Source organism: Aethalodelphis obliquidens, unplaced genomic scaffold (assembly GCF_003676395.1).
Source record: "Aethalodelphis obliquidens isolate GAN/ISIS:26980383/991018 unplaced genomic scaffold, ASM367639v1 scaffold57, whole genome shotgun sequence".
NCBI classification, from domain to species: domain Eukaryota; kingdom Metazoa; phylum Chordata; class Mammalia; order Artiodactyla; family Delphinidae; genus Aethalodelphis; species Aethalodelphis obliquidens.
This window is the reverse complement of record NW_020838001.1, coordinates 538,423-554,899: the sequence shown is the minus strand read 5'-3', so window position 1 is coordinate 554,899 and position 16,477 is coordinate 538,423. Positions and strand designations below refer to the sequence as shown.

The window sequence follows — 16,477 nt, the reverse complement described above, 5'->3', positions numbered from 1 at the left end:
CAAGCCCCTGGCAACCACGAATCTACTTCCTGTCTCTGTGGGCTTGCCTGTTCTGGGCATTTCATATAAATGGAATCCTACAGGACCGGACACTTTCACTTAGAGTGTTTTCAGGCTCATCCACACTGTAGCATGTGTCAATAGTACCTCATTCCTTAGTTACACCATGTTTGGTCGTCATTCGTCAGTTGATGGGCATCTGGGTCGTTCCCAGTTTTTACATACTAGGAATGATGCTGCCATGAACATTCCTGTCTAAGCTCTCTGTGTGGATATATGTTTTCACTTATCCTGAGTAGATATCTAGGAATAGAATTGTTGGGTCATATGGTGACTATATTTAAACTGTTTTCCACAGCAGCTGCACCATTTTACATTCCCAACAGCAATGTAGGAGCGTTCCAGCATCTCCACATCCTCACCAACATTTGTTATGGGTCTGTCTTTTTGATTACAGTTATTCTATGGGTCTGAAGTGGTGTCTCATTGCAGTTTTGACCTGCAGTTCCCGAAAGACTAATGATGTTGAGCATCTTTCCATGTGCTTATCAGCCATATGTATATCTTCTTCGGAAAAATGTCTGTTCAGAGCCTTAGCCCGATCTTTCAGTGGGTTGTTTATTTTCTTAGTGTGGAGTTTTGAGAGCTCTTTATGTATTCTGAATACAAGGCCTTCACCAGATATTTGACTTGCAAATATTTTCTCCCTGTCTGCGGCTTGCCTTTTTATTCACTTAACAGTCATTCGTAGCACAAAAGTTTTTCATTTTGATGAAGTCCAATGCACCCAATTTTTTCTTGTGTGGAATGATCCATTGACGTTGGCAAACCCTAGATCACAAAGATTTTCTCCCCTATTTTCTTCTAAACGTGTTATAGTTTTACGTGTCACACTTACATACAATATCCATCTTGAGTTAATTTTCCTATAAGGTGTGAGATTTAGGTCAAGATTCATTTTTCTTGCATATGGATGTCCAGTTCTTCCAGCATCATTTGTCTAGAGATTATACTTTCTCCATTGAATTGCTTTTGCACCTTTTTCAAAGCACCATTGGACCTATGTGTGGAGCTATTTCTGGACTCTGTTCTGTTACACTGATTTTTGTGTCTATCTCCACACCAAGACCACACTGAATCAATTATTGCAGTTTTATAGCAATTGCTAAAATCAGGAAGTGTGTGAAAAGAATAATCTCTTTAACAAATGGTGCTGTGATAATTCTACATCCATTTGCAAAAGAATGAAGTTGGATCCCTACCTCACACCACATACAAAAATTAACACGAAATGGACCAAAGGCCCAATAAATCTATAAAACGGTTAGAAGAAAACATAGGTGTAAATCTTCGTGACCTTGGATCTGGCAATAGATTTTTAGATATGACACCAAAAACACAAGCAAAAAAGAAGAAATAGGTAAATTGAACTTCATCAAAATTTCAAACTTTCATGCAACAAAGGATACTATCAAGAAAGTGAAAACACAACCTACAGAATGGGAGAAAACATTTTCAAATCATAATGAGTAAGGGTCTAGTGTTCAGAATATATAAGGAACACTTACAACTCCATAATAAAAAGACAAATAACCCAATTTTTAAATGACCAAAGGATATGAATAAACATTTATCTAGAGAAGATACACAGATTGTCAATAGGCACATGAAAAACTGCTCAACGTCATTAGTCATTACGTACCTAGAAACAGACCATCAAAATATATGCAGCAAAACTGTCTGAACTGAAGGAAGAAATAGAGAGTTCTACACTAATGGAGACTTCAACACTCCCCTCTCAATAAAGGACAGAGCAACCAGAGAGAAGATAAGGAAACAGGGGACTGAAATAATGTGCTAAACCAACTAGATGGAACAGACATGTGCAGAACACCCCACCCGCCAACAGAACACACATTCTTCTCAAGTGCACATGGGACAATTTCTACAACAGACCATGTGTTAAGCCCACAAATTAAATCTCAGTAGATTTTTTAAGATAGATATCATACAAAGTGTCTTCTTCAACCACCATGGGATAAAGTTAGAAATCAGTAACAGAAGTAAAATTCACAACTTTGTAGAAATTAAACAACACACTCAAACAACCAATGGATCAAAGAAGAAATCACAAAGAAAATTAGAAAATGCTTAGAGATGACTGATAATGAAAATACAACATATCAAAACTTATGAGACATAGAAAATAATGATGCTAAGGGTAAAATTTATAGCTATACACACTTACATTAAAAAACAAGAAAGATCTCAGACTTCCCTTGTGGCGCAGTGGTTAAGAATCCGCCTGCTAATGCAGGGGACACGGGTTTGAGCCCTGGTCCGGGAAGATCCCACATGCCGTGGAGCAGCTAAGCCCATGCGCCACAACTACTGAGCCTGAGCTCTAGAGCCCACGAGCCACAACTACTGAAGCCCGTGTCCCTAGAGCCCGTGCTCCGCAACAAGAGAAGCCCGCGCACCACCACGAAGAGTAGCCCCCACTCGACACAACTAGAGAAAAGCCCGTGCGCAGCAATGAAGACACAACACAGCCAACAATTTTAAATTATAAATAAATAAATTTTTAAAGTTTAAAAAAAATAAACAAGAAAGATCTCACATCCTCAACCTAACTTTACACCCTAAGGAACTAGAAGAAGGACAAACTAAACCCAAAGCTGGAAGAAGGAAGGAAGTAGTAAGATTAGAGAAGAGCTCAGTGTGATATAGAATAAAAGCAGTAGAGAAAATCAGTGGAGCCAAAAGGTGGTTCTTTGAAAACCCGCGTCCCCTGCATCGGCAGGCGGACTCCCAACCACTGCGCCACCAGGGAAGCCCAACACGGATGCACTTTGAAAACAGTACGCTGAGTGAAAGAAGACACACACAACAGACCAGACCACATGCTGTGTGATTCCATTTATATGAAACGTCCAGAACAGGCAAAATCATAGAGACAGAAAGTAGATTAATGGGGCTGAGGGAGGGGCGTCGCTTAATGGATACAGGGTTTCATTTGGGGCTGGGGATGAAATGCTTTGGAACTAGATAGAGGTGATGGTTACACAGCATTGTCAATGTATTCAATGGTTGCCACTAAATTGCCCACTTTAAAATGGTTAGTTTTAGTTTATGGGAATTTTACCTCAATAAAAGGATTTGGGCATTGCAATTTCTCTAGATTCTTATCTTTCAAAAAGGTTTTAGTTCTCATAGATCACTCGTGTTTCTGTGTTAATTTTAGGATCTACAGCTTTTTAAACTTTTGCTGAGATTTTTATTGGAATCGCACTAAACCTATATGTCAGCGTGGAGGGAACCGATGTCTTTACTGTGTTGGGTCTTCATTTATTGGGCCTTCTTTGATTTCTTTCATTAGCTTTAATTTTTGGCCTACAAATCCTATACGTGTTTTATTAGGTTTATAGCTAAGTGTTTCATGTCAGAGTGTCACTATTATAAATGGTATTTACAAAAATTTCTGCTTGTAAAATCCCTAGCATGTAGGGCTACGATTTTTGCCGCTGACTCTGTATCTTGCTAATCTCATTCCCTCAGTTAGGCTTTTTATGGATTCCTGGATGACAGGCCACCACGTTGTCTGTGAAGAGGGACAGTTTTAGTTCTCACTTGTAATCAGTATGCCTTTTGTTTCTTTTTCTTGCCTCATTGTACGGGCCATGACTTCCAGTAGACGCTGAATATTCATCGCGAGAGTGCACATCTTTGCTCCCTACCCAGTCCTGGTGGGAGGACCCTGTCTTTCTCCATCCAGCACGGTGTCTGTTGGCCGTACTTGCTGGGAGTTCGCGGGTGTAAGCAATGCTCCTTACAAGATTGAAGACGTCCTTTTCTATTCCTCGTTTGCATGGTTTTGATCATGAATGTGTTTGCCAAAGCTCATTCCCCGTCATTTGACACGAGCTCACGCTTGTGTGCCGGTGCATTTTTACAGCAGCCCCTTTAAGGCCTTTGTCAGTCATTACAGCATCTGCCACCCCAGAGTCAGCGTTTGCTGGCTGTGTGCTGCTTCTCAGGCCAGCCGAGCTTCTCCTGATGCTTTGCTTCTCCTGACGCTTCGCCCTGGCTAATTCTATTTTATTTAGTTTTAATGTTTTTGGCCGCACCGTGAGGCTTGCAGGATCTTAGTACCAGGGATTGGACCCAGGCCCTCAGCAATGAAAGCTTGGAGTCCTAACCCCTGGACCACCAGGGAATTCCCTCGCCGAGTAATTTTAGATCTCACCCTGAGGTTCGGTATTCTCGAGGAATAAACGCTGGTTTGTCGTACGCCTCGGGTGGAACTCCAGGGCACCAAAGTGCTTGCTCCTGACAGTTGTTCCCAGGTTTGTATTTGCTTTCTGGGGAGAGAGTCTTTCTGCCCTCCTCACGCCTTCACGCTGGAAACCTGTAATGTCTTTTACTACACAATTCACCCTTTCATCAACTGTATTTCTTGAACACCCACAACAGGCTGATTCTTTCTTAGCCACTGGGGACTGAACAGGTGCAGGGTCAGCCCTCCTAGATTTTACTTAACCAGCAAAAAAACCAATTAGGTTATTTCCAGTAGTGAAAAGTGCTATAAATAGTGACTTTCACTAAGCACCTGCCATGCGCCAGGTCCTGGCGCTTCCCGTTTTACCGACAAGGACGCTGGGAAACAGCAAAGTGCTCCCACGTCGTAGGCATTCATTAAACATTCGTCAGCAGTTTTATTTCTTCTGCAGATGGTGGCCTCACCTACAGAGGCCCAGCTCCTGCTAGAGAGCCCGGCAGTCACTGCCACCAGAGAAGAGGTCTTCTGACTGGAAGGCAAGGGGCGGCCCGTGCCGTGGTCCTGGTGGGGAGCAGGTGGAGGAGCCCCGAGGGCCCCACCCTGCTCGGACTTTCCAGAGCCCTCACCTCACCCCCAAACGCCTGCGGCCAGAGCAACCACGCGGGCATCGTGACAGCAACGGCCCCTCCCGTCCGGTCTTCACGGAACACCCATCAGGAAGGTGCCGTCACCACCCCAATCCTGGCGGGAGGGGATGGGGCTCGGGAACAGCTGGGACCCGAACCCCAGGCCCAAGCCTTGCCCCCCCAGCCTTGGGGGCCCATGGCCATCAGCCGTCCTGCCCCTTCCGCAGTGCAGACGTCCTGCGTGTGGCCATCTCCAGCCCTCCCGACGATTTTCCTGTCACCGCTTCCCGGGTGGCTGGAGGCTCACGTGTTGCGTCCTGACCCCGCGCCCAGCCTGCCCACCCTGAGCCCTGCAGGAGCCTCCAAGCACACGGGCCATCACCCCTGGGGCCAGTGGAAGGGAAGGGCTGACCTCTCCTGAGCTTGGCCCTTGTCCCAGACCCCGTCACCACCCACCCTGAAGACGGAGCAGCCCCTGCCCAGGCCTCGCGGGTCACCATTGGCCGCTGGGGTTTGGGAACCTGCACGAGCCTGTGTTTCCCCAAGGCTGGAGCCGCACCCGGGGGTGGCCAGCAAGACAAGGGCCCTGAGGTGGACCCAGCGCCTCCGAGGACACCAGACGGGGGTGCAGGCCCTCTGGGGGTCATCCCGTGCCATCTACGCATGGGCTGGGGTGGACCAGATGGAGGCCGAGACCCCTCACCCCTGCCCCCGTTCTAACCAGGGTCTCCAATGCCAGCTGTGGGGAGTGACTGGCGGAGCCCCACCTTCCTGGCTTAGTAATGCAGCCTTTACACATCCGCTTTTAAAAAAACAAACAAAACAAACCCTCTTTTTGGATTATCTGATCTTGAAGCCGTTGGTGAGGTTGAGAGTGAGGCGGACAGGGCCAGGCTGGCCCCGCAGGCTGCTGGAGGGTGGCCTGGGGAGGTGGGAGACGCCGCCACCAGGGCTCCTTCAGGGAAGGCCTCCCCGCCCGGCCAGGAGTGGTCAGCACACGGCCCCCACCGCCCCTCCTCCAGGGTCGGCCTGGGCCGCAGAGCCGCCACACCCCAGGCTCACTTCCCCCGCTGGCTGCCTGGGGCCTGACGCAGGTCACCCTGACAGTCTCTCCTCGCTCCAGGGCTCCCCATGGGACCGCCGCAGCCCCACTGGGCAGCCACCTGAGCTGACACCACCTCTCGCCCAGTGCTGCGTCCTCCCGGCTCCCCCCACAGGTGCAGGTCACCAACACACATCCTGCACCCCAACCTCTGCGTCAGCAGCTGCTCCCAAGACACTTCTAGAGGAGGGAATTCCAGACAGGAAGTGGCCACAGCGGGTCACAGCTGCGTGCCCTGCCAGCCCAGGGCCCCAAACCCTGGCGGCCAAGGGTGACCCCAGGGCACGGCTGGCCTCGCCCTCAGCCCCGGAGGCACAGGCTTCACAGGCTCTGCCCAGCGAGGGCGTCACGTGGCCTGGTCAGCCTAAGGAGGGCCCTGCCGGCCGAAGCCAGAGAACTTGGGTGGAGAGAACGGAACAGAGTTGAGGGCCACCGAGCTCTGAATGTGGAAGAGGGAGCAATAGCCCCCAGAGCTGGGCAGGGGGCAGCCAGAGAACCCCTCCCGGTACTTGTCCCCCCTCCCCGAACCCTCCTCCCCAGCTGCCCAGGCCTGAGCCAGGCCCAGGGAGCCCCAGGGAGGCAGCAGCCTGGGCCCCACGGGGAACAGATGGGGGTGTGGCTGTGTCGGGGCCATCCCAGGGGCCCGGCACTGTTTGTGAGCCGGGTGGAGGAGAGGCTGCGGAGGCCCCGGGGGCGGGATGGCCCAGGCTGTGAGGCCGGCACAGAGTGACAAAGGTGCCACATGCTCTCCCCCACCCCATCCCCTGGGGAGCCCCTGAGACATCTCATCTTCTGCTCCCCTCCAGGAGGCAGAACCTGACTTCAACCTCCCCATACCCACAGCCCAGTGCACCACGGCTCTCTCCAGCCCCAGGGCCTTTGCACCTCCCTGCACTAGTGCTGAGACAGCACGTCCTCAGCCTCTGGGGACTGAGCCTGGAGAGGGCAGGGGCTACTGCTCACCACCCCTGGCACACCTGGTCTTGCACTGCCTGCCTCACCGGCGGGTTACCCATGGCTCTGGATGGCTGGAAGCCACAGCAGCAAGGCCAGCACCAGCCTCCCTCCCCGAGCCCCTCCCAGCAGAAGCCCTGGTGGCCCTCCTGCCCCTAAGCTGACCCTGTTCTTCAGAGCAGCCCCCAAGTCTCAGCTCTCTCTGCTCAGACCCCGCCATGGGATGGCTCTACCCCAGGGGCCCCGATCCATCTGGCCTCCCACTTCTCACACTGCTGCTCCCCCCTCCCCCGGGAGTACTCGGCGTGCCTCCTGGGCCCCCGGAATGGCACCAACCCTCATTCCCCCAGCTGTGTCCCCTCCTCAGTGACCACCAGGTTCAGCATTTGGACAGGTCACCTCGCCAAACCCTACCCCCTCCTGACCATATGAGCGGTCCATGGCCCTGGGCAGGCCCCTCATGCTGGCCTCCCCAGCTTCGGGCCCTGGCACCCCAGTCCTGTTGGAGGCATGCATGAGCGGCACCCCACGAGATGCCCACACACTCAGCCGCTGACCACAGGGACACGGGAGTTCACAGAAGGGGCAGAGAGCCCTGTGGCTGAGGGTCCTTCAGAGCAAGACAAGCCTGGGTCTTGCTGGAACATTCCATCCTCCTGATGTCAACTGCACTGACCAATCTGCCCTGTCAGTGAGCCCTCAGGCCTGGCTGCCTCTCCCACTGCAGGTCCTGCCACTGGCCCCCCACCCCGTCCAAGGCCAGCAGCCCCCCTGCTCTTGCCCGGCAGCTCTGAGCACTGGGCCCTCCCCAGCTCCCCCTCAGCTGAAGCCTGACAACCCCTCTCCGGTCCCCCCTCACAGAGTGGGGACCCTCCTTCTAGGCCTGCCCCTCTGCTGAAAGGGGCGCCTACCTGACTCACCCCCACTCCCCATGCCCGGCCGAGCCATTTGCACACAGTAGGTGCTCAGCCAACCCAAGCACTGGGTGAACAGAGCAGCACACGGTCCAGTCAGGGCCCCCGTCTCACTCAGAGACCCCTGTCAGCGCCCCTGCCTGGCTCCTGTGTCCCTACCACAAACCCATGAAGGCGGTGCCCTTGTCCTCAGTTTCCCCAGCACGCGGCCAGAGCTGGCACCCGCCACCTTCGCAAACCACACAACACCCAGTCCAATCGTGTTTCGAGCTCGCCGGGGGCTGCCCCCCACTTGGGGACGGCCCCGATGCTGCCAGCTTCCAACCGGTGGTGTGTCTCAGGGGAGGGCAGGAGGGGTAGACACGTGCAACCGGGCAAGTCGGTGGGCTGGGGTGAGGGCGCTCTGCTGCCCATCCCAGACAAACACGTGGTCAGGGGCTGGCAGCAGAGCTGAGACCAGAGGGGAGAGGCTGCCCCGCACAGTGGGCAGCTCTGTGAGGCCCTGAGCAGAGCTGATGGCCAGAGCCCACATGGACCCAAGTGGCCAACAACCGAGCAACAGGGCCCTGGTACATTTGATCCACGACCAGGCTCAGGGTTTGGTGAGCATGGGAAGAGTGGGGGATGGCAAATGGTCCTTAAGAATTAAATTTGATTTGCAGTAAAGTCACCATCCAGAATTAACGCCCTGGAGGAGGGCAGGAAGACAGCCAGGCCGTGCCTGTGGTGACCCTGGGAAGCAAAGGTCTCTGGCTGTGAAGGGAGGTTGGGGTGAGGGCTTGGGGGCCACGCGTCCCTCCTTCAGGGTCTTGTCTCACGGCTATGAGCAATCCAGCTGACCCTCGCTGTGAACCACGGTTATCTTGGAAGCCCATGAAAGATGTGGCTGGATGGGTGGCAGGGAGAGACGCTGGAACCGTCCTTTTCCCAGTGACCAGCAGAGGTCCAGTCCATGGGGACACCAGGAAGAGACGGGGAAGGCCGAGAAGGAATGAGAGTCACCTGGGCCAGGTAGCTGCACCTCCTCCAGGGTCCCCTGGCCACACTGCAACCCAAGCCAGGTCGCAGTTAGGAGGTCAGCAGCTTTGACCCCCACACAGCCCAATAAAGGGTTACATTCAGGGGCAGCAAGGCTGCTCCCCTTCTGGGGCCTCAGTTTCTCCGTCTCCTGAGTGAGAAGTTGGACTGAGGCTCAGGAATCCTGGAGGGGTCCTTGAGGGGGTGTGAGGATATAGAGGGCCCAGCCCAGGGGGTTATGGGATCTTCCTGATGGCCCCCCACCGAAGCCACCACAGATCTCCTGAGACCCTCCCAGCCAGCAGGGGCGAGACTGCCCAGCTAGGGCCTAGTGCCAAAGAGCCAGGGAGAGGACAGGGGGACTTCCCCTCCCTACAGAGGGAGGCTAGGGGTCGGGGGCGGGGGGCGGGGAAGGCCGATTTCCACATTGGAAAGGAAGTCCTCCTCCCAGTTGAAGAGCCAGGGTGTGGCAGGGCCCAGGCCCTGCACGGAACATTCTGGGGCTGCCCAAAACTGGGGGCCTCGCCTCCAGCTACTGGTGACATCCCCAAACAGAGGTCTTTACCCCACCCACTGACATAAGCTTCCCCTCTGCCTGCCCTCCTTTCCTCTCTCCCTCCTCCCCCACCCATGCCTTGCAAGCAGCTGGATGCAAGCTGGCACTGAGAACGGGGAGTGGGTTCCAGAGCCCCCAGAGCTGTGAGGGAGACATGGGTGGGCTCCCCAGCTTCCCACCTGCAATGAGGTCCCTGAAGGGCTGGAAAGCTAGAGGCACACAGCTCGTTCTGGGTGGCACCCAGGCCGACAGCTGGGGGAGGGCACCCGCTGGCGGGGGCCCACGTCTGGTTGAGCAGATGTCCCCCCAGTATGGGTGAGAGTGGGGAGTGCCCCATCCTGAGTAGAGAAGGCCAGAGCAGAGGGGCACTGCGAGGGCTGGGCCTGCGGGGCTCAGCCCAGGACTGGGGGCAGCGGCAGAAACAGACCGGAAGTGCAGGGGCCACCGTCCGGCACCCCCGCCGCCTCCACGGAGCTGGAAAGGTGGAGACAGGCTGGACCAGCAGCAGGCCTGGGTCCAAAAGGATGGCCAGGGCCCGGGAAGGTGGGACGAGAGGTGGGAGGGAGACAGGCCCTGCTCTAGGACTGGGGCAGCGGTTATTTAACCACCCCAAGCCCAGGCCAGGCCTGGATGCGCTGCCCGGGCAGCCCAGGTCGGACGGACGCTGCAGGGCTGGACTTCCTCCAAGGGCAGCCAGCTAGGGCCAAGCCACGGGGGCGGGGCAGGGCAGGGCAGGGCGGGGCGGGGCCAGGCTGAGCTTGGGGCGGGGCCTAGTAGGCCTCGCAGGGGTCCTGGGCGGGACTGGAGCCTGGCAGGGGCGTGGCCTCGCCGGGGCTGGGGCGGGGCCTGGATCGGGGCGGGGCTCGCAGGGCCCGGGGCGGTGCCGCCATATAAGGGGGCGCGTCCGCGCGTGCGTGCCCGGCGCGTCTGGGTCGTGGAGCCGTCGGCCGCGGTCTCCTGTGCCGATGGGCTCAGTGGCCTAGCGACCCGGTTCCCGCCGTCCGTGATCGAGCGCCGAGGCCCGCGAGGGGTCGCCGCCGAGGTGAGGGCCCGGGCGGCGCGTGGGTGGGGTCTAGCGGCCCGAATAGGAGCGACGGCTGGCGGGGCGGACCGCCCGGCGTCCGGGAGGACCGAAGAGCGCGGGTGGGAGGGGGCGGCGGGCAGGGCCCGGGGCGCGGAGCTGGGAGCGCGCCGGCTGCAGGCAGGGCCGCTTCCCGGAGCCCCAGGCCGGCGGCCCCGCGCACAAAGCGCCTTTGTTGTCCCGCGCGGCCTGTTCGGGCTGGTTAGAGCCGCCCGCGCGGAGAGGGCGGTCCCGGAGTTCCGGAGCCCCGCCTCGGCTCGGTAAACAAACCTGGCGTCCGCCCCTCCCGAGAACCCACGCGGCTGACCCTGGGGTCCCGGTGGGGAGTGCCCTTCGCGAGAGGCAGCGGTGACCGAAGGGGCTCCCCGACCCCCGCGTGCGCAGGTTTCCACCAGCCCACAAGCAAGAGCATGGCAGCCATCCCCTCCAGCGGCTCACTCGTGGCCACCCACGACTACTACCGGCGTAAGTAAGCCCCTTGCCCGCCCCCCCACCAAGTCTGACCCGCGCTCCCCCACCCAGCTTGTGGTGTCAGCTCCAGTTCCTTGAGAATCCGTATCCGAGTGGGGAGTGAGCGGCTAAGGACCCCTGGCACTGCCTGTGCAGCAGGCAAAGCCAGCCCTTGGTCCGGTGGGCTGGGGGCTCAGGGCCCTCACCAGGTGGAGCTGACCTGGCCTCTTCTCTCCAGGCCGCCTGGGCTCCACTTCCAGTAACAGCTCCTGCGGAAGTGCCGAGTACCCTGGGGAAGGCATCCCCCGCCACCCCGGTGAGCGCAGGTCCACCCCTGGCTGTTCCTAGGGACTGACTGGAGGGGGTGGGTAACAGTACCGTGACCTCACTTTGCTTCTCTCAGGTCTCCCCAGAGCTGACCCGGGACACTGGTGGGCCAGCTTCTTTTTCGGGAAGTCCACTCTCCCGTTCATGGCCACAGTGTTGGAGTCCCCAGAGCAGTGAGTCCACCTTCCTGGGGGCCGTGGGGGGGCGGGCAGGTGGTAGCAGCCTCTGACCACGTGCTCTCCTCCAGCTCAGAACCAGCCCAGGCCTCCACCGGCATGATCACCTGTGACCTGGCTCGGGAAGCCGTGGGGAAGCAGCAGCCTGGCGGCCAGCCTGGCCAAACCAACTCCAGGCCCCCGTCCTGAGTGGCCACCACCAGCTGCCGGGCGGGCTTCCTCCCCAGGCGCTGGGCTCATCAGAGCCCCCCTCCTTCCCCTCCCTGAGAGTGATCAGGCTGCAACCAACACAAGCAGTTGGGTTTTTAATATCAAAACAGCAAAACACCAAAAAGGAAGTTGAGAGAACTCCACTCTTTACTGTCCAAGCCACATGAGAGCCTTCCCGGCACCCTCTAACCTGTGCCTTGCACCGAGTAGAAAATAAACAAGCAGCCAGCAGCCACATGGTGTGTGTGTGAGCTCCATGCCACCCCCACCCCCGCGGGAGGAGTCACCAACCCCTCAAACTTCTCACTTCCTGGGCCCTCCTGGGGTCCCTCCCTAGCGGGCCACCTCCGAGATCTGGCTCCGGTTCACGTGGGCAGACAGCTCCGGTGAGTGTGGAGCCTTGTATCTGAGAAGAGGTGGGGTGCCTTGCTATCCTGGGGAGCCGGGGAGAGCAGGCAGTCCCAGGGCAGCCACTGAGGTTGGGGTCCTCGGAGTAAGCCCGCCTCGGCCCCTGCTGCCGCGGCAGGAGACAGGGTCTCTGGCTTGGGTCCGGAGCCCTCAGACGTGGGGCCCGGCGCCCTCGAGGAGGCCGTCCTCAGCCTGGTGTGGAGCAGCTCACGCGCCCTGCTCTCTCCCACGTGCCTTCCAGTAAGGGCGGCGTCTCCTGTAGCCTCTTGTAAGGCACACTCTGGGCAGGGCCCCCGGCAGCCTAAGGGTGAGGGGAAGGGGGTGTGGGAGGCTCTACGGGGCCCCACCCGGGGCAGCCCAGCTTTGGGCAGAGTCCTACTTGGGAGCTCTGTGTGTGGCTGGGGAGTCGTCTCATCCTCTGCTGGCCTCCTGGGGGCAGGCGTGGGGGGTAGGCTGGTGGCGTCCACGTGCCTCAGTGGCCGGCAGAGACTGACCGGGGCCTGGGGGTCAGGAGAGGGCAATTCAGTGAGGGAGCGGACGGAGGCTTGGTGTGAGGGCGGGGGCCTAGAGGGGTGGTCTCCACTGGTTAGCAGGCCGGGCTCAGCTGGCCACCCCGCCCCAGCTCCGCTCTAAGTCACGGGGGTCGGGAGTCCATCCCAAGGCATTTGGGTGGCTCGTGGCCCCCAAAGGCTGCACCTTCTGTCCTGCCTGCCCTCAAATGTGTCCAGGCACAGTTAGCCTGACCCCCACCCAGTCCTTTCGGTCACAGTGTCCAGACGTGGCCCCCCAGGCCCCCCGGGGGCAGCTGGATAGGAGCAGCGGCTGGCCCCGGGGAGCAGGCGTCAGTGCCCCTGTCTCCACAGAGGACTGGGGGGTCCACACCCCCTTATATCCAGGTCTCAGGCAAGGCCAGAGGGCACAGGGAGTGCAGCCAAAGCCTCGGTCCCCACCGCGCACGGCCCGGAAGCTCAGCCCTGGTCCTGACAGCCGGTGGGCTTTGGGTCAGGACCAGGGACAGGTCCACTCCCTTTGGAAGGAGGGGCGACCTGGCTCCTGGAGCCCCAGGGCAGGTGTTGGCTGTGGAGGTCCCAGCACTTTCCAGGAGCTGGTGTCAGGCGGAGGGGCAGTCCCAGCTCCTGGCTGCACTGGGCAACAGGTGGGCCCAGGGCTGCCCGAGCCCCTTCTCGGGAGTGTCCGGTTGATTCTGGGAGCTGTTGGTACCTTCAGCAAATCCTCAGTAAATCTGGGTCAGCCCACTCCCATGATCCGAGGTTGCTCAGGCCCCTCACGAGGGCTGGCCTGGCCTTCAGGCAGTGGCAAGGAGGCGGCCGACGCAGCAGGCTCTCGTACCTTCTGAGGCTGGAGAGCTTTTCCCGCAGCCCTTTGAAGCGGGGCCTCTGCTCGAGGTCCCTGTGCCAGCACGAGAGCATCAGCTTGTGTGTGTGGTGGGTGGGCACTCCAGGGGGCAGGGCATGCGGTAGGCCGCCTCTACCCTCAGGAGGGTATGGACATGCCTGTGGCGGGCAGGACAAGAGGGACTGTGGAGGCAGGGAGGCCAGTGCCGCCCTCCCCTCCCGCAGGAAGCCTTGGGCTGTGCCCTCGCCCTCTGCATCCCCGGCACTCACTTCTAACGCCCTCCCTCTGGACGGTGACGCCTGGAAGGCATCAGGCACCCAGTGATGGTGCAGGGGCCGTGTCCAGGTGACGGCCCCCTCCCGCCCTGCCTGCAGTTGGCAACACTGGGTGCCCAGTACCTGGGCAGGGCATCTGACCCCTGCTGGAAATCTCATGAAGGAGAACCCCGAAGGACCAGGTGTCAGATTTGATGGAGTAATGCCCTCGGGAGAGTGCCTCGGGGGCAGTCCACTTGTAAGGGATGCTGTGGTCATGGAAGAGGTAGACGTTCTGCGATCAGACACGCTGGGGGCGGGCCTGGGGGCCGCCTGCACCCTCCCTCCCCACAGCATGGACAGGCTCGGGGAGCCCAGTGCTTGGTGGGCAAGTGTGCGGTCGGGACCCACACTGCATCAGGGCTCCCTGGGACCCGTGCTGCCGGAGCTGAGCAGGCAGAACCCGCCCCAACAGGCCCTGCCCCAGAGGACCATAGTCGCAAAACCCAGCAGAGAGCTTCCCAGGACAAGGGGCAGTTTCTCCAGAAGTGAGCTGCAAGGAGACACCGGGAGGGGCGGTGGGTCAGCAGCCAAGCTGGCGTGGCACCGGGGCCCGCTCGAGGAGCACACTGGAATGGCTGACGCTTAGCTCTGGGTCATCACGATTAAAGGAGCCCCTCAATTTCTCAGCGTGTGACTGAGAGTCCCGGAGGCGCTGGTATCACCTGCCTGCTGGGCCAGGCTGAGCATGGAAGCAGGACACTGGCCAAGGGCGAGTGAGGGGTGGGCCCGCTCCCCCCACGCCCTGCCACCTGCGCACCATGCCCTGCTGTGCTGCCCCCAGCCGCTGGGCGCCCGAGCTGGCCCCGTGTAGCTGTCCTCCTGGGCTCAGCCAAGTGCCTGCACTGCCCTCCCAGGAGCCTCCTGATCTCGTTAAGGCCCAGCTCCGGGGGCTTCCCTGGTGGCGCAGTGGTTGAGAATCTGTCTGCCAATGCAGGGGACACGGGTTCGATCCCTGGTCCAGGAAGATCCCACATGCCGCGGAGCAGCTAAGCCCATGTGCCGCAACTACTGAGCCTGCGCGCCTAGAGCCCACGAGCCACAACTACTGAGCCCACGTGCCACAACTACTGAAGCCTGCGCGCCTAGAGCCTGTGCTCTGCAACAAGAGAAGCCACTGCAATGAGAAGCCCGCGCACCGCAATGAAGAGTAGCCCCCACTCGCCCCAACTAGAGGAAGCTTGCGTGCAGCAACGAAGACCCAATGCAGCCAAAAATAAAATAATTAAAAAAAAAAAAAAGACCCAGCTCGGGCTCCACAGACCACATCTCACCTGAGGGCGGAAGGCCCACGGGAACCTCCAGCTCCCGGCACCCTCTGCTCTCCGCCCTCCCCTGGCCTTACCTTGATGAGCCTGCCCAGCCCCAAGTCCCCGATTTTGCAGATGTTGTTTTCCCCCACGAGGATGTTCCTGGCGGCCAGATCCCCGTGGATGTAATTATGCAATTCCAGGTAGCACATGCCCCCGGCCACCTGTGCTGCAATGCCCACCAGCTCCGAGATGGGCAGGGTTTTCTCATCGGAGTCTGCAGAGGCCAGGGGAGGCCAGCGTGAGTGGGGCCAGCCAGGGCCAAGTCCTCTCTGCAGACTCCTGCGCTCAGGGGTGGGGCTGGGACAAAGGGCAGATGGCCTGGTTTAAAATTGGAACTGTGGACCCACTGCAGCCCTTGTGGAGGGCTGTTAGGTACCAGAGCTACCACAGTCCATACATACCCTTTGGAATTTCCTTCTGGGAGTCCACACTGAAGCAATAGGAACTCAAAGACGTATGTACAAAGATGTTCATCACAGCATTATTTACACGGTTAAAAACCTCAAAAGGTTTAAACAGGCACCTGAGTGGACGTGGCACATCCACGTGGTGGTGCACAGACCGTCAGGATTTCATTTCTGATGAACAATTAGTGATACAGGAAACTGCTTGCAAAGATCAAGTGAAAAGCACTGCAAATGTGGCCGTATTAAAATATACTCCCCAGGGTGAGATAGGGAGGGTGGGAGGGAGACGCAAGGAGGAGGAGATATGGGGATATATGTATGCATATGGCTGATTCACTTTGTTATACAGCAGAAACTGACAAGCACTGTAAAGCAATTATACTCCATAAAGATGTTAAAAATAAATAAAATAAAATATACCCCCAGATACACACATAGGCATACTGGGTGTCATTTATCCTACGGTGCACGTTTCTCCCATTTCAGCGTCTCTGAAATTGGGCTGCATCTGCATACAATGGCGCCTCCACGAACTGGCTGCGACTGTCTGGTTTGGGTGTTTAATGAAACACCGGGGCTTGTTATAGATGATGAGGTCTGTGCAGCAACGAGATACGTGGTGTGTGAGCGCGTGTGTGCGAGTGAGTGTGTAAGCAGACAAACACCAGAAGGAGGGACAGCGCCTTCTAGGAAGAGAGAACAGCAGTGAGAACCAGGCCTGGGTGTTCCAGAAGGGGGGGGGGGGGGGCAGGCCACGCCAAGCGTTTGATTAAAATGGCCTCAGTTCACCGAAGGTGTAGGAATGATGAGTGGCTGTTCTTGTCTTTGTTCTTATCTGTATTTTGTCAAATTCCTGCAATGAACGGATGGTACATTTATCACAAGATATTTTAAATCCTTTCTTAAAACAGAAAAGGCTGATGAGCAATCCCAGGCTGTCTGGTGAATGGCAGGCGGGGGGGGGGGGGGGGGGGGGGGGGGGGGGGG

General features: G+C 57.8%; 3 protein-coding genes across 3 annotated transcripts in view; 1 reads left to right on the top strand and 2 right to left on the bottom strand.

Moving 5' to 3' along the window:
- EEF1A2 (eukaryotic translation elongation factor 1 alpha 2) overlaps positions 1 to 16,477 on the bottom strand; it is a 40,927-nt gene that overhangs the window by 15,921 nt on the left and 8,529 nt on the right. The gene's annotated exons all lie outside the window — the stretch shown is intronic.
- On the top strand, positions 10,359 to 11,772 carry PPDPF (pancreatic progenitor cell differentiation and proliferation factor). Its single transcript, XM_027086753.1, has 5 exons — positions 10,359 to 10,490; positions 10,914 to 10,994; positions 11,218 to 11,295; positions 11,383 to 11,479; positions 11,554 to 11,772. The coding sequence occupies exons 2-5, from the start codon at positions 10,940 to 10,942 to the stop codon at positions 11,669 to 11,671; spliced, it is 348 nt and encodes a 115-aa protein (XP_026942554.1). The 5' UTR covers positions 10,359 to 10,490; positions 10,914 to 10,939; the 3' UTR covers positions 11,672 to 11,772.
- Positions 11,775 to 16,477, bottom strand: part of PTK6 (protein tyrosine kinase 6) — a 9,365-nt gene continuing 4,662 nt past the window's right edge. Inside the window, 4 exon segments of the mRNA XM_027086754.1 lie at positions 11,775 to 13,542; positions 13,545 to 13,614; positions 13,848 to 14,005; positions 15,116 to 15,297. Of these exon segments, the coding sequence (XP_026942555.1) occupies positions 13,324 to 13,542; positions 13,545 to 13,614; positions 13,848 to 14,005; positions 15,116 to 15,297 (629 nt within the window). The 3' untranslated portion in view covers positions 11,775 to 13,323.

Excerpts from the sequence above, each read along its gene's own strand:
- PPDPF (XM_027086753.1), top strand. The coding sequence starts at position 10,940 with ATGGCAGCCATCCCCTCCAGCGGCTCACTCGTGGCCACCCACGACTAC. Across the intron at positions 11,296-11,382 it reads AGGCATCCCCCGCCACCCCG|GTCTCCCCAGAGCTGACCCG; the intron begins GTGAGCGCAGGT and ends TGCTTCTCTCAG. Across the intron at positions 11,480-11,553 it reads GTGTTGGAGTCCCCAGAGCA|CTCAGAACCAGCCCAGGCCT; the intron begins GTGAGTCCACCT and ends GCTCTCCTCCAG.